This window comes from Eptatretus burgeri, chromosome 14 (assembly GCF_056783735.1).
Source record: "Eptatretus burgeri isolate ZD-2024b chromosome 14, Ebu_testis_v1, whole genome shotgun sequence".
Classification (NCBI taxonomy): domain Eukaryota; kingdom Metazoa; phylum Chordata; class Myxini; order Myxiniformes; family Myxinidae; genus Eptatretus; species Eptatretus burgeri.
The window spans coordinates 25507954-25530455 of NC_140974.1; the positions used below are offsets into that span (position 1 = coordinate 25507954).

General features: G+C 47.9%; 1 protein-coding gene across 3 annotated transcripts in view; it reads right to left on the reverse strand.

Annotated features, from left to right (window-relative positions):
• Nucleotides 1-4207: 4207 nt before the first annotated feature.
• The window catches only part of LOC147012822 (ATP-sensitive inward rectifier potassium channel 1-like), a 73784-nt gene continuing 55489 nt past the window's right edge, over nucleotides 4208-22502 (reverse strand). For all 3 annotated transcript variants that reach the window (XM_085854076.1, XM_085854077.1, XM_085854075.1), the window contains exons 4-6: nucleotides 12647-12970; nucleotides 8073-8258; nucleotides 4208-6526 (exon numbers count right to left, since the gene is read on the reverse strand). In XM_085854076.1, the coding sequence (XP_085710202.1) occupies nucleotides 6191-6526; nucleotides 8073-8258; nucleotides 12647-12970 (846 nt within the window). In that variant the 3' untranslated portion in view covers nucleotides 4208-6190. The remainder of the gene's footprint in view (nucleotides 6527-8072; nucleotides 8259-12646; nucleotides 12971-22502) is intronic.

A 22502-nucleotide genomic window follows, 5' to 3' on the forward strand; every position in this document is an offset into this window, starting at 1 on the left:
CATATGTAAATTTCATTGAAATCCTGACTTCCAGGCAATGGGAATATTTCTGTTCCTGAAAATCCTGACGTGATACAGCAAAACGGTTATGATTTTTGAAATCAGCGTACCCAAATTAGTCTTAATCACTTTACACATCTCCAGTAAAAAAAAATTTTTGAAATTTGTTGTTCAGTGTTATTATTATTATTATGATTATATATAAATATACTACGGTGCTGTACCTATTAACTGGAATGGTGATTGTGAACACCACCATTTTGTGCAAGGGTCCTGACCAACAGGGGCTACCTGCCACATATCCACCCCTTTTAGGTACCCCATTCCAGTTAATAAGAGCTTAAAAAATAAAATATAATTGCAAGCTGGAATTGTGGCACGGCTTCGGAGATCCAGTCAACAACCTCAGGGAAAGATGTGCCATGGTCTCAAATATTCCACTCGCTGTGATTTGTTATTTGGTAGGTGATAAGGAATCTGTGAGGGGGTAGAGCATCACCTGTGGACAGGTGATTCTCGTCCCGCTTACAGGGGAATTCGCGCATTACGTTCATCCAAGCCCATCCCTCGGAGCACTACAGTTCGAGCAGAGAGTGGTAGGCTCTTGACAGAGGAGTCTGAAGTGAAGGCCCGCTGGGCCGGTTACTTTGAGCGGTTGTACCAGGCTGATCCCCCAACTGTCGAGTTGGACGTCAAGGGTGTTACAATCCCTGTTGCTGACCCTCGAATCAACTGTGGTCCACCATCGCTTGTGGAAACACGGGCTGCGGTGAATCAGTTGAAACGGGGCAAAGCTCCAGGGATCTGTGGTATCCATGCCGAACTTCTCAAGGCTGGTGGAAATGCTGCACTCGTGTCGTTGCATGCAGTTTTGTGCTCTGCCTGGAACACAGGCATCATCCCAACTGACTGGAAGAGGGGCCTTGTTGTCCCTCTCTGGAAAGGGAATGGTGATCGCCAAGACTGCAACAACTACCGAGGGGTGACGCTGCTCTCAGTGCCGGGCAAGGTCTTTGCTCGGATAATTCTTGATAGGGTTCGCCACCATCTGCTTGAGCACCAGCGTCCAGAGCAGTCAGGCTTTACACCAAAGAGGTCAACGATTGACCGTATCCTTGCACTTCGTGTCCTCACCGAACGCAGACGAGAGTTTTGGCAGGGGCTGCTTGCAGCCTATGTTGATCTCTGTAAAGCGTTCGATTCAGTGAATCGGGATGTCCTCTGGAGGATTCTTGGTCTTCGTGGGGTGCCACCAAAACTGATCGATCTGATGTCTGAACTCTACTCTGGTACTGAGAGTGCTGTGAAGTGTGGTGGTACCATCTCTGACTTATTTCCAGTTGTTACTGGAGTTCGTCAGGGATGTGTACTTGCCCCCACACTTTTCAGCACTTGTATGGACTGGATTCTAGGGAGGATGTCTGAGAGATCAAGTTGCGGTGCATCGTTTGGGAATGTCAAGATCTCGGACCTTGACTTTGCAGATGATGCAGTCATCTTTGCGGAGACTTTAGACATCCTCTTGGGGGCCCTCGAGGTGCTGAATGAGGAGTCGGAGCCGTTGGGATTACGGGTTTCTTGGGTCAAAACTAAGATCCAGGCTTTCGGTGACATCTTGGATGCTGCTGTCCTGTCTGTGTCTGTTTGTGGTGAGGATGTTGGGGTCGTGGAGAGATTCACTTACCTTGGCAGTGATATTCATGTCTCTGCTGGCTGCGAGTCAGAGGTCAATAGACGTCTGGGTCGGGCCTGGGGAGTCATGGATTCACTGGATCATGGGGTGTGGCGCTGCCGGTACCTGTGCGGGAGGACGAAAGTCCGAGTCTTCAGGTCCTTTGTACTTCCAGTCTTGCTCTATGGGTGCGAGACTTGGACTCTGACCAAGGATCTGAGACGGAGACTTAATTCCTTTGGTACCAGGTCTCTTCGGAGAATCCTTGGCTATCGCTGGTCGGATTTTGTGCCCAACGAGCGGTTGCTGAGAGAGACTCGGATGAGATTTGTTACCTGCATAGTCCGTGAGCGTCAGTTGCGGCTGTATGGACATGTGGCTCGTTTTCCTGACTCTGATCCTGCTCACCAGATTCTCTCAGCGAGGGAGTCTCATGAGTGGAGGAGGCCAGTGGGTCGACCATGTGCCTCATGGTTGCAACAGGTTGACCATCATCTCAAGGAGATGGGGATGTGCCTGGCATCTGCCTGGGGGATGGCCAGACGGAGGCCCCTGGAGTATCGGCGGAAAGTGGACGCAGCGACGTGCTGTTCTGGCACATGCTCCCATACCTGACCTGACCTGATCTGTGATTTGACTAACAGCCCAGTGGGTTAGCCCTTGTAATTGCTTTCACTAAATTCACCTCTCATGGTGGTCAACCTTGTACCATAGACTCGAACAAAACAAAGGGTGGTGCCAGTCCAGTTAAAATGTGAAATAATATAAATTAATTTTATTGTACTATGCCCATGCTGCAATTCCCATAATAAAAAGTCCATTCATTGTGTATTATCCAAAATCTAAGGGATAACTGCACAGACATTTCTCAAACCAGAGAACACAAGATGTGAAAAACACAACAATGAGATGGAATTTCGGATCTTAATTCTTTTTTTTTTTCCTTCCTCGGCCACAAACAATGCACACCATCTCAGGTTATCTTCCATCTCACCTATGATCTTTTCTACCCCCATTAACCTGCTACTTTTACTTCTAGGTTGTGATGTTACCTTCCTTTTTCTCACTCTTTCCTCCTGTGCATCCCTTTGCTGTGTCCAGATGTTACGTACCGCCCCCACTGTTGGTGCATTGCCTTTTACCCTCTCATCGCGCTCTTGAATGAGCCTAGATTTTGTTTGAAAAAAAAAAAAAAAGCAGTTCACAACTTTATTTTATTAAAAACACAAACATTCTCTGTAAAGTGACAGTGATTGTAATAAATAATTAAATCCATGTGAATCTCAAACTTTTTATTTAATTTTAACTATAGTGCTATGATTGTTAGACCAGGAAAAGTTGAAGATGGCACACCATGCATATGCAGTGCTTTCCAGAAAAAATAACTGTCAAGTTCTTGCCCACTGCAGAAGGAAGGGTTTTGGAGGTCACTTGATCAAGTTGGTTTGGATATAGAGATGGAGAGTTTAGGACATGAATTGGTTTCTGTTAAATTTTTTTTTTTAAACATTCCTCAAAGGGTCAAGCACAAAGCATGTTTTTTATGCAATATGAAAGCTAAATTTTAAATGGTTTTTGAAATATCACATACACAAAAGTACATGGACAGACCATCAGTCGGACGGAGCTAATTTTGATGTCTCCCATCTCCGATCTTGTCAGAGGGGAATGGGACAAAAATAAGAATCCCTTGTGTAGTTAATGCACTTTGATGTAAAACACAAGGAAATTAAATATGCTGATTGTTTCTAAGCATTGTCATATTTTGGAAAATTTGATCCATCCCTATCACTTGAGTAATACAGAATATTATGGATTGGACCATGCTGTGGTTTGCTAACATTGGGGGAAAACTGCATTATTGTTGAAGGAAGCATGATCCTAAAATTGTCTCAACAATGTGGTTTCTGGAAAAATAGATAAGGTTCTGTCTGGCCTTGACCCTGCTTTGTTGATGGGCCCAGATGACATCAGTGCCCATGTTCTCATATCCTGCTCTGCTGTTCTTGGTTCCCCCTCTATCTGCTCTATTCTGTCTGTCCTCTGCATGTAAACCAACAAACAACACTCCTATCCACAAGAAGGGTGCAAAAACAGACCCTACCAATAAAAATTACAAGCAAGGTCATGGAATCCATCATTGCTTCTGATGTCAAGTATTTCCTGTTTTCAAACAACCTGATCTCTCACCATCAGTTTGGATTCTATCCCAGTCACTCAACTCTGGACATACGTTGCTTGCCAAGCTCTCTACCTGTGGCATGGAAAACTGCCTTGATTCCTGGATTTCTGACTTCCCTCACTCACAGTCAGTGTTCCTGTGAATGGAACCCTCTTCCCCTCTATCATTGGGGCCTGGAGTTCTCCAAGGCATTGTTTTAGCCCTCATCTTGTTCCTCTTCGATATCAATAACCTCTGATGCTTTGAAAAACCTCTCTTTTTTAAGACTACTACACATTGTGTTGTACAGTCCCCCCATCCCTGTGTTAGGCAGACAGCGGTTGTGTGTCTCTGCTGATCTGAAAATGATGAGATTCGTGTCTGGTAAATGGAACAGGTACTTTAATCCTGAAAAATCTCAGTCGCACCCTATCACTCCAGAATGATAGTCAAACAAACACATCTATCTATTACCTTGGTCATCCACTGGAAAGAGGTTCAGTCTCTTGAACCTCCAGGCCTCACCATCAGCCATGACCTTTCCTGGGCCGAGCACATAGCAAAGCTGGCCTCAAAATCCAACCGCAGAAAGGGCATCCTCCATCAATCCAAGTCTTTCCTTGGACGATCAGAACTACTCACATTCTACCATGGCCTTGGTTCCTACTTCAATGGAGTACTGCTCTCTCCTATGAGTGACACCGCAGCATCACATCCATCTCTCCTGAATTCTGTGGAAGGTAATGCTCTCAAAATTATAAGAATCTCTCATGATGAAGTCAAAGCACAAGGTCTAATGCTTTAGCATTGCAAGCAGGTTCTCTCTCTGTCTCTGTCTCTGTCTCTGTCTCTGTCTCTCTCTCGTCAGGAACTCTAACATCCACCTGTTGTTCCAGTATCCCCTTCCTGGTTAAACTTCCTGAATCAAGGCTGACTGCACACCTCGATTCTTGTCTTGGTCGCTTCTCTCGTCTATGGAACCACCTTCCAGAGGCTGTTTTGTCTTGTCTCGCTCATTCCTCCAGGACCCTAAGCAAGCAATGCGTTGCTAGTTTCAGTGTTTCCTTTCCTTGTGACTTCTTTTCCTAATGGTTCATTCCCTTAATATTTGTCTCACTATCAGGTCTACTCTTTTCTTCCATGAGCCTTGTTCCTGTAAAGAAAAAAAAAATACTTCAGAGAGAAAAGAGGATAAAATGGTATCAGTTGTTTTTCCAAGTCCATTGCCCAATATTCATAGTAATGTTATAACAACCATTTGATTTCCCATGAGACCATGCGTGATTGACCAATATGGAGGCGTTTGCCAGCCAATAGCGATGGATTTTGGCTTGAAAACCAACAAAATCAAGTTTGGAAATGTGAGGAAGTGAGTCAACAAAGCACCACCATGGAGGAGTATGGGCCACAACACAGGTGTGATTCTGTACTATTAAGTAGATGCATTTGTTCTAAGCAGAGTCTGCAGTCATTGCATCTGTGATGCGGATGCGTTCACTTGAGAACATGGTGGACTCGCCACACTCTGCAAAACAAAGGACACTGCTACAGAGAGCGAGACCTCTGGTCGATTGCTTTTCTTTACAGAGCGTGAGACCATTCGTTCCGCTTTGTTTTGTTTTTTTCTTTCCCACCTGTGGGACCAACTAACATATTCTTCCCTCCAGATCTTCAAGACGGCTGTTCACCACCATCTCACATCACCCCCATCCAACACCATGATCTTTTCTACCCCTGTTAACTCACACCAGCTTCCCAATTTCTGGATTTCCTGTCCTGAGAGTTTCCTTTTGTATCCATCTTGAGCACCCTTATGCATCCTCCCCACACCCATTGTTTGTCCAAGTCTTCCTCCATTTTGTCCTACAAACCTGCTGTTGGTGTTTCTCTCCCCTCTCTACTGTTCCTTTTGTTCTGTTGTGTCATGATCCATTCAGTGCTTGAGCTCTTCCATGAGCCTTGACTCCCTGTATACAAACAAAATAAAAAAATTATCTTACTTCAATCCTGAACATGGTAGAGTCACTTCTTTCCCTTCTCTCCCCACCCATTCCAAACTCCCCTGCCCACCTTTCCCTCTCCATCACCCCAACCTCATCTGTGTTCATTTTAAGTCACTCAATCTGTCCCATTTTTTACGTCATGTGGCCAAGGACATGAAATCCTTCAAACTGCAAGGGCTTTCTGAAAAGGAAAAGACTTTTCACAACCCTACGTCACTGGAAGAGAACACTGCCTGCAGACAAACTGACGTTAGTAAATACAATGATGTAACAAATACCTCATTTAATTATGTGACGTTCTGTGACCACTGAGTGCAAGATTTTTTTTGACCGAGTTTTGACTGGTGATTGCCCTTAAAATGTGGTTGTTTTCAGGACAGAATCGTCAGGAATGTCTGTGGGCATTGTAATCTGAACAGGTTTTGTGGAATCCTCATCAGTTTCGAATGCTGGATTCTTTCCTGGGATTCCGCTCTTGCAATCTTCACACGAACCCACTTTCAGGCAGATGAGGCAGTGCGGTGTCTCCACCGGGAGCGTGCGGTCAAAGTTCCTCGTGTCTACCCGGAACATCGTCCGGTGGGACCGCGTCAACGGGAGGAAAGATGGCACGGTAGGGAATGCGACGATAGGCAGGGGACAGAAATGGCCCCCCCAGATGATCTCGTCCGGAAGGTATGATGTGCGGGCCTGAAATAAATTAAGTTTGTCATGTTACGAGTTCAAACACATCTAACAAGAAAATCGAGATTCAGTAAAAGGCCCATAAGACGTGATTAATGTCATTGCGGATATATTGGGTACAAAGTTTGTTTACTTCAGGGAATTGGCTTCATTTGTCACTCCACTCACAAAAGCAAATGCCGAAGGGTGCACACATTTGTACCTCCTTTCACTGAAGGTGGATGGAGGCTCTTTCACCCCTGTTTGTCTGTCTAAGCACGATATCTCACAAAGTTATGAACGGATTCGGACAAAACTTGGTGGATAAGTTGGTTAGGTGATGAGAGCAAGCCGATTAGATTCTGGTTCAGGTCCGGATCCAGATCTGGCCGATCAGTGGGATACAAAACGTAAACTGTTTCACCCTGCCGGAGGTATATGCGCTCTACTGAGGTATATTTGAAATATCATGTTTGTACTGTATAGCGTTTTTGGCTTGATCTCTCAATGGTGAAAAATCACTTTAAAAAAAAATTAAATAATTCTCGTATCCAGATCTGGATTTGGATCTTCACCAAAATCGAATCAATTTGTCCTTGTCACACACCCAACCTGTGCACCAAGTTTCATTTGAATCCGTCCTCAACTTTTACAGATATTGTGCTTTATATTAGTTTAGCCCCATCTCTCAATGGTGAAGAATCATTAAAAAAAATTATCAGATCCAGATCCGGATCCTTCACCAGTCATCCACATCCACAAAAAAAAATTTCAGAACGATTGTTTGAAAACTGTGGCCAAAAATCGTGACGAACAGACAGACAGACGGGTGAAAACATAACCTCCGCCCACCATAGGTGTGCTAACTGGCAGAAGGAAGAAGCTGACCTTTCGGCCATTAATCTTTGTTAACCCTTCGTCGGAGTAAAAGAGAGAGAAGGGATAGGGGTGATGTGGGGGGTGGGTCAGAGTTCATTTGGCAATATGACTGAGGTTGGTCAGGGTTCAACGTCAAGGGGACTGGAATTGGCAGACAAGTGAAAATAATAGAGGGGGGAAAAAAAAAACAAGTGACAGAAGCAACTTTGAAAAGTGAGCCAAATAAAAATAATATAATAAAATAAAACTTCATAAGAAAATCTGTGCTGTAACAGAGATGTTTGTCTGTCTGTCTGCCATTTTTGTGTCCGTGTCTATGCATGTCACCATTATTCTCAGAGATGGCAGAACGGATCTTCATCAAACTTTCAGACGTTCATCAGTGAGTATCTACTTTTCCCATAACATACCGTGGGATCTTTAACATCCATTGACTAATGTTATCACATGGAATACCCGGCTTAATGTCCAACCAATGGATGGCACACTTTGTGATGTAACACCCTACCTGCGAGGAACTTATCCAACGATGCATATTCCGACAACAGCTCGAAGGATGGTGTGCTTACCTCTGCGCTTTCCTATCGGATTTTCAATACTATCTTCAATGTAATATTTGTTCACAGTACACTGTAATGCTTATCTTCCAGAAACCAGGCACTGGTGCAAGTGGACATGCAGAGACAGCACGCACCTGGCACGTGTCGCTGCTCGTTTCACTGATGCTATCCAGCATAACAACCAGCTCAAAGTGCGATGCATGGAGCCGTGAGGACGTGAGGGCACGTAGGGGGCTCCGTCCATCAATCACGTGCATGGCAGTGATGGGGGCAGCAACGAACGGCACCTCGGAGCTGGAATCCACCACGAATTCCACCACCTGGTGACCACCGTACATTTCTTTCCTTGTAAATCACTTATTGAACCGAGAAATTCCTTAGGACTTTGCAATAATGATCAAGAATGTTTCACCAAAACTGAAATCCCAAACAATTCAACTTTTTCATGTTATTTCCATGACACAAATTGGTACATGATCCATGACACTGGATGTCCATAAAGTCCTTTGCGCAACTTGTAACTTTTATAACTTTTGATGTACACGTGATGGAACCAAACTATAAATGGTGCAGGAAAGCATAATTATCCATGCACGAAGTGATAGGATGGGGTTAAGGGATTGGTTCGCTCTCTCTCTGTCTGTCTGTCGACAGATGTCAGTCCATGATCGAGGTACTTAATTTACATTGAATTTTATATTTTGAAAACTGTGGAACACGAATCAGAACACGAACTTGCAAATTTAGCAGGACCATTTTTTGCCTCTGCTTTTTTGAAATTGTATGGAATCTCGTACCAAACATGCATGCACACAAAGTAGAAAGGTATTTTTTAGTCTGTCTGGCAGTCAAGGTCAGGTCAGGTATGGGAGCAGATGCTGGAGCAGCGCGTTGCTGCGTCCACTTTCCGCTGGTACTCCCGGGGCCTCCGTCTGCCCATCCCCCAGGCAGATGCCTGGCCCATCCCCATCTCCTTCAGATGCCGACCAACCTGCTGCAACCACGAGGAACATGGTCGGCTCATTGGCCTTCTCCACTCACGAGGCTCCCTCACTGAGCTAATCTATTGAGCAGGATCAGTGTCAGGAAAACGAGCCACATGTCCATACAGCCGCAGCTGACGCTCACGGCCAACACGGGTAACAGATCTCATTTGAGTCTCTCTCAGCAACCGCTCGTTGGACACAAAGTCCGACCAGTGATATCCAATGTTTCTCTGAAGAGACCTGGTACCAAAGGAATTAAGTCTCCGTCTCAGATCCTTGGTCAGAGTCTAAGTTTCACATCCATAGAGCAAGACGAGAAGTACCAAGGACCTGAAGACTCGGACTTTCATCCTCTCGCACAGGTACCGGCAGCGCCACACCCCATGATCCAGTGAATCCATGACTCCCCAGGCCTGACTCAGACGTCTGTTGACATCTGGCTCACAGCCAGCAGAGATGTGAATATCACTGCCAAGGTAAGTAAATCTCTCCACGACCTCAACATCCTCACCACAAACAGACACAGACAGGACAGCAGCATCCAAGATGTCATTGAAAGCCTGGATCTTAGTTTTAACCCAGAAAACCCATAATCCTAGCGGCTCTGACTCCTCATTCAGCACTTCGAGGGCCCCCAAAAGGATATCCAGAATCTCCGCAAAGACGACTGCATCATCTGCGAAACCAAGGTCAGAGATCTTGACATTCCCAAACGATGCACCGCAGCTTGATCTCTTCGACATCCTCCCCAGAATCCAGTCCACACAAATGCTGAAAAGTGTGGGGGCCAGTACACACCCCTAACGAACTCCAGTAATAACTTGAAATAAGTCAGAGATGGTACCACCACACTTCACAGCACTCTCAGTACCAGAGTAGAGTTCAGACATCAGATCGATCAGTTTTGGTGGCACCCCACGAAGACCAAGAATCCTCCAGAGGGCATCCCGATTCACTGAATCCAACGCTTTACAGAAATCAACATAAGCTGCAAGCAGCCCCTGCCAAAATTCTCATCTGCGTCGGTGATGACCCGGAGAGTAAGGATACGGTGAATCGTTGACCTCTTTGGTGTAAAGCCTGACTGCTCTGGACGCTGGTGCTCAAGCAGATGGTGGTGAACTCCATCAAGAATTATATGAGCAAAGACCTTGCCCGGCACTGAGAGCAGCGTCACCCCTCGGTAGTTGTTGCAGTCTTGGCGATCACCCTTCCCTTTCCAGAGAGTAACAACAAGGCCCCTCTTCCTGTCAGTTGGGATGATGCCTGTGTTCCAGGCAGAGCACAAAACTGCATGCAACGACACGAGTGCAGCATTTCCACCAGCCTTGAGAAGTTTAGCATGGATACCACAGATTCCAGGAGCTTTACCCCTATTTCAATTGGTTCAACGCGGCCTGTGTTTCCACAAACGAAGATGGACCACAGTTGATTCGAGGGTCAGCAATAGAGATTGTAACACCCCTGACATCCAACTCGACAGCTGGTGGATCAGCCTGGTACAACCGCTCAAAGTAACCGGCCCAGCGGGCCTTCACCTCGGACTCCTCTGTCAAGAACTCCACCCTCTGCTGTAACTGCAGTACAACAAGGGATGGGCTTGGAGAAACGCAATGCATGAATTCCCCTGTAAGCAGGATGAGAATCACTTGACCACAATTGATGCTCTACCCCCTCACAGATTCCTCACACATTGGCCTACTTGTCCACCCTTAGCGCAGGTACAGTTTTACGCCTCAGCTCCCTGAACAGCTCAGCTCTGTCATTAAGCTTTGCCCTGTGACTCTGGTCAATGGTATCCAGTGTCCCTTGAGAGAAAATTCTTCTTTGCCCTGCGGTGAGTTCCAAGACATCCACCGGAAACATCAAGGACGGTGGTCTTGAAGACACTCCACACCTCATCAGGACCCCCCAAAGCACCCAGACCGCCCAAATCTCCACTCATCCTGTTCGCAAACTCCTCAGCTACACTCTCATCCTTAAGTTTGCCAAAATCCAGCCTTGGCTGGGATGGTACCATTCTCCTGTATTTAAGCTGCAACTCCAGAGTTGCTACAACAAGCCTGTGGTCAGTAATGAGGAACTGAGTATTCCAGCAGACTCTGCAGTTCTGGATCGTTCTCCAGTGACCATCAACGAGCACATGGTCAATCTCCTTTGCCACACCACCAGCGTTGGAATACCAAGTCCAGCGATGAGCTTGTGGGCGCTGAAACCATGAACCAGCCACCCTAAGTCCATGACTTCTTGTAAAGTCAAGGAACTTAGTGTTATTCTGGTTCATAGTTCCTGACCCATGGGGACCAACACACGTCTCATAACCATCCCTATCAGTTCCAGTTGATGCATTGAAATCCCTCAAGGCACTGATCAACCACAGACTCGAGCGTGGCAGAGAATGCGTCCTTCACGGTGAGGTCACTCGCTTCAGTCGGAGCATAGACACAGACCAGGGAAATGACACCTAACGAGTGACAAATCCTTAGTCTCATAATACGCTCTTGACTGGTGCTACCTCAATTATTATCATTGGAGTCAGCTTATTTGACACAGCTACAGCAACCCCTTGGGCAAGGTAACCATCAGAGCGACCAGACCAAGAGTTGGTGTAACCACCCCACATGACCTCGCCACAATCCGGCCTCCGAACCGAAGAGAGTACTACAATACCGATGTCCAAACGTTGAACTCAGATGATAACAGACAGGTGATCATCCTCTCTTTGGGATAGGACATACCAGGCACCCACCCAAACAGACTACCTCAAGTTAACCCAAGGAGACCGTCGTCTGGTGGACGACACCTCAGCACCATCCCGACACACACTGCCGTAATCTGACCTGGAAATGTTATCCTGTGGTTTCCCTTCTATCATCAAGGATTGGGGGCCCGAAGGCTTTGCTCCAATCCCGTCATCTGGTGAGCTGCCCTGCGTAGGGCAGCTGCACATGAGGTCGTCCCACGGAGTGGGTTTTCAGATTTATTTTTGCTTTTATAATGTTTTGCAGAATGAAGGGTTTTACGGTGGCTGGAGTGCAAATCCTGCCACCAACCTCCTGATCAAAAGTAACCTAACTGCAGGAGGACGTCCGCAGACACAGTTGGCACTAGATATGGATGGCCGTTGGCTCACAAGGAGCTCCTCCGCCCTTTGACAAGTTTTGTTTTTTATCCTGCTGGGTGTTCATATCTTACACCGTCCTCACCAAGAAACTTGGTGGGGGAGACGGTTGAGTCGGCGACAACCCGACCATGGCATTCAAACAAAACGGAAAATCATTCCAAACAGGAACCTTCGTTTTTAGGGACGTCATAAAGGACACAAACAACAGGCAATAACTAATTTAATGTGTTAGACAAGGTGGTGTAAAACATGATGCATTGATTGCGGTAAACTTCTGCAAAAAGGTTTGTTTTTGTTTTTTTTCTACAACGTTTTATTTTTATTTTCAACCTTTTGTTTTATTTTAATTAAATTATACATTTGAACATTCTCGAATACCAATCACCTACTTAGCACTTTCAAAAATCTCCAGTTTATCAGTACTTGGACAAAATATTACGCCATCTCGACCGATCAAATTTGCCACTTGTCCAACCGATTACCGAGTGCCCTTCTAGTTCATGAATGGATTAGCAGTATTCTCACTTGGTTATCCATTAATTAATTTACCATGCATGGTACAGTATATGTACAACACAACAAATTGACAATGTGGTACCTCCTGATGCAGCACGACTGTGTTTCCTTGAGCAGTGTGCGCAATGTGAATGAGGCGACCGCTTATCCGTGCACCCAGGAGTACGCTCCGCCGATGGTCCACAAAACGCAGCAGTAGAACCAGGTGGTCGTCCCTCGGTGCCACGACCGCGTAGCGACTCCAACGCACGCTGCGTGCTCTACGTCGGGGCATCGCAAACTGGGCAATAATTGCTCCGCACGCCACCGCATCGATGAACAGGCCACAGAGGCTTTGCAGCACTAAAACCAGCATTGCTGCTGGACAATTGTCGGTGATGGCACGAGATCCATACCCAATGGTTACCTGGAACAAAAACATGGTCTGGTGCTGAGTATTTTTGCTCACAATGTCTCAGGCTTGAACCAATCTCACAATCGTACACATGGGTGTGGTGGAGTTGAAATTCTTGCCATTTATACAATTTCTATGCAATGTATACAATTTGTAGATTGTCTTGGTTCAGCTCTGTTGAGGCTCAAGTCGCTCTACACCTCTCTACCACCACTTTTTTACATGAGAGTTTTCAGAATGATAATAGTGTTGCGGGCCGGGGGGGGTCGGGTGAGAAGACCACTAGGTGGGGGAAGCTATGTCGATTCCCACCAGACTCCCCGGAATTGTAGGCCGTCGCACACGGATAATTCCGTGACGCGGTGGGTCGCTGAACCGACCGTGGACGCAAATAACTCAAACGCGTGACCTAGGGTCCTCCCGTCTATGGGTTAATCAGGTTACCTAATGAATCACGTGTTTTAATTACCGAGGAACATGCCCTCGGTATGCCTTGTCCGAACCGGATCACTCTACCGGATCGGATCACTTTTCCGGATCGGATGCAGCCGAGCGACACTGCCAAGTACGTACCGGCTAAAAGGAACGGATCATTGGGAATAAAGTCCTGGCTAAAGTAGGATTCAGACCATGCTGGATCAATGAAAGAAAAGACAAAAATGAGCAGGGAACATTCCTAATAATAATAATTTATTTACAAGCAGGCGAGGAAAGATATGTGGTGCAGTGAATATTTATTGGAGTGTGTTGTGCAGAGATAGAAAGAAGCGTGTGGTGTGACAATAAACAGGCAACTTACAAAAGGGGACACAGAGCAGACTTAACGTGAAAATAATAACAATAATAATAATAATGATAACAATCTTCTGCCATCTTACTTAAGCAGACAGGCACCAGAACACACACACACACACACACACACACACACACACACACACACACACACACACACACACACACACACACACACACACACACACACACACACACACACACACACACACACACCCCGATGAAGAAGGAGTTTTGAACCTGGAATTGGGCACCGTAAAAGAGGAGCTTGAGTTGAGAAGGGGCGGAGTCCAGAGTGCGAGGGTGGAGTAGTATGCGGGACCAGGTAGGCGGGTGGGGTCATCGTGTGTGTGGAGATGAGGAGGCGGAGACCGGGAGCAGGAGGAAAGTTGTGGCGGTGTCGACGAGGTAAGGCAAGAGAAAAGGCAAGAGAAAGGCGGAGGGACTGCTCCGGCCTTTACATGACCTGCCGCGTGGGGGGATCGAATCGAATCGAAACGTCATCACCTGAATCAGGCGCTCCGATTGGCCCCGACCCCTCACGTGGCCTGCTATCTTGGGCCGAAAACCACTTCACTTATTTTGTGGCAAGGCCATCTCAAACAGCGGATATACTTCGCTCCGACCCCACGAGATAACATGAATCGCCCACACCGAAATTGGCACGTGAATTGTCCTGCAAAAACCCCCGGGCTGTGCCCGGGTGACCGGTCGAGGGTCCCGCATGCCCGCTCAGGCGTTCGACCAGCGTCGATCAACGCGCTCGCTCCGCGCGTGCCAACGTGGCCCGCACTGTACATTCCTCGGCTTGATCACAGCTTCGCTGGCTGTAGAGACGAGAAGACGTTCACCATCCGTGGAGAATCCACTGCTGCCAGCGAGGACCGAAGGTACACCATCATGGACAAATCCGTGCACGTCTCACGGGTGGTGCACGTGTCTGCTTTCTAGCACATTCCATACAGTGTGCGCGGCTCCACCATTACGCACGTGGCCAGCGCCCACATTCACACAACTCCGCTAGCATGCGCGTGGGGCGAACACCAATATGCGCCGGACACCGAGGCCGAAAAGGAACGAGCCGCTTCTTCCCACACACTTGTATCCTGCCCAACATGGTGTGGAGTTGTCTTTATTGGCCTCTGTACGTGTTTCGTGCAGCTTGGGCGTCGTGCTAGCCGTGTTTCCCGTGCCGTGAAAAACACCATTCGTGCAGCGTCTTAAGAGATATTTATTCGCATGCCTTTTTAATGCAACCGGCAATCTTCCCCAGATCATCGGAAGCTCGATTCGATAATCCTGCACCAACAAGCACACCACATGACTCGGCGCCGCAGTTTCCCCACCGCGGCGCCGCATGCGCTGGCATCCACGAGGCCCCACCTTACAGCGAAGGCGCACATGGCTGATTACCTCAGGAATAATCAGAAAAGAAGAAGAGTTGGGATGAAATGAAGGAGAAAATGATTTAAACAACCCTAGCCATGAGATCATCGCAACGCACTCCCTTGTTGTCCCGCTAGACAAAAGGAAGGGGACTATCTACACGTATAATAATGGAATAACTGTCTTGGGACACCTATCTGTTGTGTGCATGCTGTTCCGAGAACCGCAACAATAGAAATCGGATTAGCCGAAGCTATACTAAACCAGGCACAACAATCATGGGCCAATCACTCAGCTGCCCATGGCTCCAAAGCGTCAACCTGCTCTGCCATGATTCCACTTACCTGGACGAATCGCTGCCCTGTCACTCAGCTGTGCTCAGTGTGTAACAACGATGACTCTCCGAATCAATTATGACTTGCTCATTATATTTTGTCTGTTTTCATCAACGCTAGTTACCAAGTCTTTCATGAATGGTAGATCAGGCCTGTTTTTAGGAAGCTTGATGTAAAATCCTTGTTTTTAGGATGTTGAATGGCTTGTTGATGATGTTGAGGTGTACTTTTCATCTGTGCCAACTTGTTAGTACTTTTACGTCATGAACTTTGTTCCATTTACTTGTGCAAACAATGGCAGTAGTGTAGGCATGTTTTAAAAAAATCTGGTTTCCAACCAATCATTTTGCCCCACATGACTGTTGGGCTCTTGGACTTTCCCCTTTTGGGACAAATGGAGAGGAAGGCTTCAACATGATTGAAGACGCCTTCTTGCCTGGCGGCTGGCTATTTATGCCGTTGTGAAAATGACTCATGGACTTGAGTTTCACTGGAGTTAAACAACAGTTCACTGGAGTTCAACTGCAATCACAGCCCTATCTTCAGTGACGCATTTCCTCTCTTCGGCTCGTGGAGTTTCGTACCACATGTTTGTTTGTGGCCCTATCCTCAGCAGTATTTCCTCTCTACACCACGCAGAGCTTGGTACCAGGTGTCTTGTTTGTGGCCCTTTCCTCAGCAGCATTTACTCTCTACACCACACAGAGCTTGGTACCAGGTGTCTTGTTTGTGGCCCTTTCCTCAGCAGTATTTACTCTCTACACTACACAGAGCTTGGTACCAGGTGTCTTGTTTGTGGCCCTTTCCTCAGCAGTATTTACTCTCTACACCACGCAGAGATTGCTACCAGGTGTCTTGTTTGTGACCCTTTCCTCAGCAGTATTTACTCTCTACACTACGCAGAGCTTGGTACCAGGTGTCTTGTTTGTGGCCCTTTCCTCAGCAGCATTTACTCTCTACACCACACAGAGCTTGGTACCAGGTGTCTTGTTTGTGGCCCTTTCCTCAGCAGTATTTACTCTCTACACTACGCAGAGCTTGGTACCAGGTGTCTTGTTTGTGGCCCTTTCCTCAGCAGCATTTACTCTCTACACCACACAGAGCTTGGTACCAGGTGTCTTGTTTGTGGCCCTTTCCTCAGCAGCATTTACTCTCTACACCACGCAGAGCTTGGTACCAGGTGTCTTGTTTGTGGCCCTTTCCTCAGCAGCATTTACTCTCTACACCACGCAGAGCTTGGTACCAGGTGTCTTGTTTGTGGCCCTTTCCTCAGCAGAATTTCCTCTCTACACCACACAGAGCTTGGTACCAGGTGTCTTGTTTGTGGCCCTTTCCTCAGCAGCATTTACTCTCTACACCACGCAGAGCTTGGTACCAGGTGTCTTGTTTGTGGCCCTTTCCTCAGCAGCAGTTTATTCTCTGCACCACACAGAGCTTGGTACCAGGTGTCTTGTTTGTGGCCCTTTTGTCAGCAGCAGTTTACTCTCTACACCACGCAGAGATTGCTACCAGGTGTCTTGTTTGTGACCCTTTCCTCAGCAGTATTTACTCTCTACACTACGCAGAGCTTGGTACCAGGTGTCTTGTTTGTGGCCCTTTCCTCAGCAGTATTTACTCTCTACACCACGCAGAGATTGCTACCAGGTGTCTTGTTTGTGACCCTTTCCTCAGCAGTATTTACTCTCTACACTACGCAGAGCTTGGTACCAGGTGTCTTGTTTGTGGCCCTTTCCTCAGCAGCATTTACTCTCTACACCACACAGAGCTTGGTACCAGGTGTCTTGTTTGTGGCCCTTTCCTCAGCAGAATTTACTCTCTACACCACGCAGAGCTTGGTACCAGGTGTCTTGTTTGTGGCCCTTTCCTCAGCAGCAGTTTATTCTCTGCACCACACAGAGCTTGGTACCAGGTGTCTTGTTTGTGGCCCTTTCCTCAGCAGTATTTACTCTCTACACTACGCAGAGCTTGGTACCAGGTGTCTTGTTTGCGGCCCTTTTGTCAGCAGCATTTACTCTCTACACCACGCAGAGCTTGGTACCACGTGTCTTGTTTGTGGCCCTTTCCTCAGCAGCATTTACTCTCTACACCACACAGAGCTTGGTACCAGGTGTCTTGTTTGTGGCCCTTTCCTCAGCAGCATTTACTCTCTACACCACGCAGAGCTTGGTACCAGGTGTCTTGTTTGTGGCCCTTTCCTCAGCAGCATTTACTCTCTACACCACGCAGAGCTTGGTACCAGGTGTCTTGTTTGTGGCCCTTTCCTCAGCAGCATTTACTCTCTACACCACACAGAGCTTGGTACCAGGTGTCTTGTTTGTGGCCCTTTTGTCAGCAGCATTTACTCTCTACACCACGCAGAGCTTGGTACCAGGTGTCTTGTTTGTGGCCCTTTCCTCAGCAGCATTTACTCTCTACACCACACAGAGCTTGGTACCAGGTGTCTTGTTTGTGGCCCTTTCCTCAGCAGCAGTTTATTCTCTGCACCACGCAGAGCTTGGTACCAGGTGTCTTGTTTGTGGCCCTTTTGTCAGCAGCATTTACTCTCTACACCACGCAGAGCTTGGTACCACGTGTCTTGTTTGTGGCCCTTTCCTCAGCAGCATTTACTCTCTACACCACACAGAGCTTGGTACCAGGTGTCTTGTTTGTGGCCCTTTCCTCAGCAGCATTTACTCTCTACACCACGCAGAGCTTGGTACCAGGTGTCTTGTTTGTGGCCCTTTCCTCAGCAGCATTTACTCTCTACACCACGCAGAGCTTGGTACCAGGTGTCTTGTTTGTGGCCCTTTCCTCAGCAGCATTTACTCTCTACACCACACAGAGCTTGGTACCAGGTGTCTTGTTTGTGGCCCTTTTGTCAGCAGCATTTACTCTCTACACCACGCAGAGCTTGGTACCAGGTGTCTTGTTTGTGGCCCTTTCCTCAGCAGCATTTACTCTCTACACCACACAGAGCTTGGTACCAGGTGTCTTGTTTGTGGCCCTTTCCTCAGCAGCAGTTTATTCTCTGCACCACGCAGAGCTTGGTACCAGGTGTCTTGTTTGTGGCCCTTTTGTCAGCAGCAGTTTACTCTCTACACCACGCAGAGCTTGGTACCAGGTGTCTTGTTTGTGGCCCTTTCCTCAGCAGCATTTACTCTCTACACCACGCAGAGCTTGGTACCAGGTGTCTTGTTTGTGGCCCTTTCCTCAGCAGCATTTACTCTCTACACCACACAGAGCTTGGTACCAGGTGTCTTGTTTGTGGCCCTTTCCTCAGCAGCATTTACTCTCTACACCACACAGAGCTTGGTACCAGGTGTCTTGTTTGTGGCCCTTTCCTCAGCAGCAGTTTATTCTCTGCACCACACAGAGCTTGGTACCAGGTGTCTTGTTTGTGGCCCTTTCCTCAGCAGCATTTACTCTCTACACCACACAGAGCTTGGTACCAGGTGTCTTGTTTGTGGCCCTTTCCTCAGCAGCATTTACTCTCTACACCACGCAGAGCTTGGTACCAGGTGTCTTGTTTGTGGCCCTTTCCTCAGCAGCATTTACTCTCTACACCACGCAGAGCTTGGTACCAGGTGTCTTGTTTGTGGCCCTTTCCTCAGCAGCATTTACTCTCTACACCACACAGAGCTTGGTACCAGGTGTCTTGTTTGTGGCCCTTTCCTCAGCAGCATTTACTCTCTACACCACGCAGAGCTTGGTACCAGGTGTCTTGTTTGTGGCCCCCTCAGCTTTCTCTCTTGGTACCAGCAGCATTGGTACCAGGTGTCTTGTTTGTGGCCCTGTCAGCAGCATTTCACACCACGCAGAGCTTGGTACCAGGTGTCTTGTTTGTGGCCCTTTGTCAGCAGCATTTACTCTCTACACCACGCAGAGCTTGGTACCAGGTGTCTTGTTTGTGGCCCTTTCCTCAGCAGCATTTACTTCTCTACACCACGCAGAGCTTGGTACCAGGTGTCTTGTTTGTGGCCCTTTGTCAGCAGCAGTTTACTTCTCTACACCACACAGAGCTTGGTACCAGGTGTCTTGTTTGTGGCCCTTTCCTCAGCAGCATTTACTCTCTACACCACGCAGAGCTTGGTACCAGGTGTCTTGTTTGTGGCCCTTTCTTCTGTAGCATTTACTCTCTACACCACGCAGAGCTTGGTACCAGGTGTCTTGTTTGTGGCGGCCCTTTCCTCAGCAGCATTTACTCTCTACACCACGCAGAGCTTGGTACCAGGTGTCTTGTTTGTGGCCCTTTCCTCAGCAGCATTTACTCTCTACACCACGCAGAGCTTGGTACCACGTGTCTTGTTTGTGGCCCTTTGTCAGCAGCATTTACTCTCTACACCACGCAGAGCTTGGTACCAGGTGTCTTGTTTGTGGCCCTTTCCTCAGCAGCATTTACTCTCTACACCACACAGAGCTTGGTACCAGGTGTCTTGTTTGTGGCCCTTTCCTCAGCAGCATTTACTCTCTACACCACGCAGAGCTTGGTACCAGGTGTCTTGTTTGTGGCCCTTTCCTCAGCAGCATTTACTCTCTACACCACGCAGAGCTTGGTACCAGGTGTCTTGTTTGTGGCCCTTTCCTCAGCAGCATTTACTCTCTACACCACGCAGAGCTTGGTACCAGGTGTCTTGTTTGTGGCCCTTTCCTCAGCAGCATTTACTCTCTACACCACGCAGAGCTTGGTACCAGGTGTCTTGTTTGTGGCCCTTTCCTCAGCAGCATTTACTCTCTACACCACGCAGAGCTTGGTACCAGGTGTCTTGTTTGTGGCCCTTTCCTCAGCAGCATTTACTCTCTACACCACGCAGAGCTTGGTACCAGGTGTCTTGTTTGTGGCCCTTTCCTCAGCAGCATTTACTCTCTACACCACACAGAGCTTGGTACCAGGTGTCTTGTTTGTGGCCCTTTCCTCAGCAGCAGTTTACTCTCTACACCACGCAGAGCTTGGTACCAGGTGTCTTGTTTGTGGCCCTTTCCTCAGCAGCATTTACTCTCTACACCACGCAGAGCTTGGTACCAGGTGTCTTGTTTGTGGCCCTTTCCTCAGCAGCATTTACTCTCTACACCACGCAGAGCTTGGTACCAGGTGTCTTGTTTGTGGCCCTTTCCTCAGCAGCATTTACTCTCTACACCACGCAGAGCTTGGTACCAGGTGTCTTGTTTGTGGCCCTTTCCTCAGCAGCATTTACTCTCTACACCACGCAGAGCTTGGTACCAGGTGTCTTGTTTGTGGCCCTTTCCTCAGCAGCATTTACTCTCTACACCACGCAGAGCTTGGTACCAGGTGTCTTGTTTGTGGCCCTTTCCTCAGCAGCATTTACTCTCTACACCACGCAGAGCTTGGTACCAGGTGTCTTGTTTGTGGCCCTTTCCTCAGCAGCATTTACTCTCTACACCACGCAGAGCTTGGTACCAGGTGTCTTGTTTGTGGCCCTTTCCTCAGCAGCATTTACTCTCTACACCACGCAGAGCTTGGTACCAGGTGTCTTGTTTGTGGCCCTTTCCTCAGCAGCATTTACTCTCTACACCACGCAGAGCTTGGTACCAGGTGTCTTGTTTGTGGCCCTTTCCTCAGCAGCAGTTTACTCTCTACACCACACAGAGCTTGGTACCAGGTGTCTTGTTTGTGGCCCTTTCCTCAGCAGCATTTACTCTCTACACCACGCAGAGCTTGGTACCAGGTGTCTTGTTTGTGGCCCTTTCCTCAGCAGCATTTACTCTCTACACCACGCAGAGCTTGGTACCAGGTGTCTTGTTTGTGGCCCTTTCCTCAGCAGCATTTACTCTCTACACCACACAGAGCTTGGTACCAGGTGTCTTGTTTGTGGCCCTTTTGTCAGCAGCATTTACTCTCTACACCACGCAGAGCTTGGTACCAGGTGTCTTGTTTGTGGCCCTTTCCTCAGCAGCATTTACTCTCTACACCACGCAGAGCTTGGTACCAGGTGTCTTGTTTGTGGCCCTTTCCTCAGCAGCAGTTTATTCTCTGCACCACGCAGAGCTTGGTACCAGGTGTCTTGTTTGTGGCCCTTTTGTCAGCAGCAGTTTACTCTCTACACCACGCAGAGCTTGGTACCAGGTGTCTTGTTTGTGGCCCTTTCCTCAGCAGCATTTACTCTCTACACCACGCAGAGCTTGGTACCAGGTGTCTTGTTTGTGGCCCTTTCCTCAGCAGCATTTACTCTCTACACCACGCAGAGCTTGGTACCAGGTGTCTTGTTTGTGGCCCTTTCCTCAGCAGCATTTACTCTCTACACCACACAGAGCTTGGTACCAGGTGTCTTGTTTGTGGCCCTTTCCTCAGCAGCATTTACTCTCTACACCACGCAGAGCTTGGTACCAGGTGTCTTGTTTGTGGCCCTTTCCTCAGCAGCATTTACTCTCTACACCACGCAGAGCTTGGTACCAGGTGTCTTGTTTGTGGCCCTTTCCTCAGCAGCATTTACTCTCTACACCACACAGAGCTTGGTACCAGGTGTCTTGTTTGTGGCCCTTTCCTCAGCAGCATTTACTCTCTACACCACGCAGAGCTTGGTACCAGGTGTCTTGTTTGTGGCCCTTTCCTCAGCAGCATTTACTCTCTACACCACACAGAGCTTGGTACCAGGTGTCTTGTTTGTGGCCCTTTCCTCAGCAGCATTTACTCTCTACACCACGCAGAGCTTGGTACCAGGTGTCTTGTTTGTGGCCCTTTCCTCAGCAGCATTTACTCTCTACACCACGCAGAGCTTGGTACCAGGTGTCTTGTTTGTGGCCCTTTCCTCAGCAGCATTTACTCTCTACACCACGCAGAGCTTGGTACCAGGTGTCTTGTTTGTGGCCCTTTCCTCAGCAGCATTTACTCTCTACACCACGCAGAGCTTGGTACCAGGTGTCTTGTTTGTGGCCCTTTCCTCAGCAGCATTTACTCTCTACACCACACAGAGCTTGGTACCAGGTGTCTTGTTTGTGGCCCTTTCCTCAGCAGCATTTACTCTCTACACCACGCAGAGCTTGGTACCAGGTGTCTTGTTTGTGGCCCTTTCCTCAGCAGCATTTACTCTCTACAC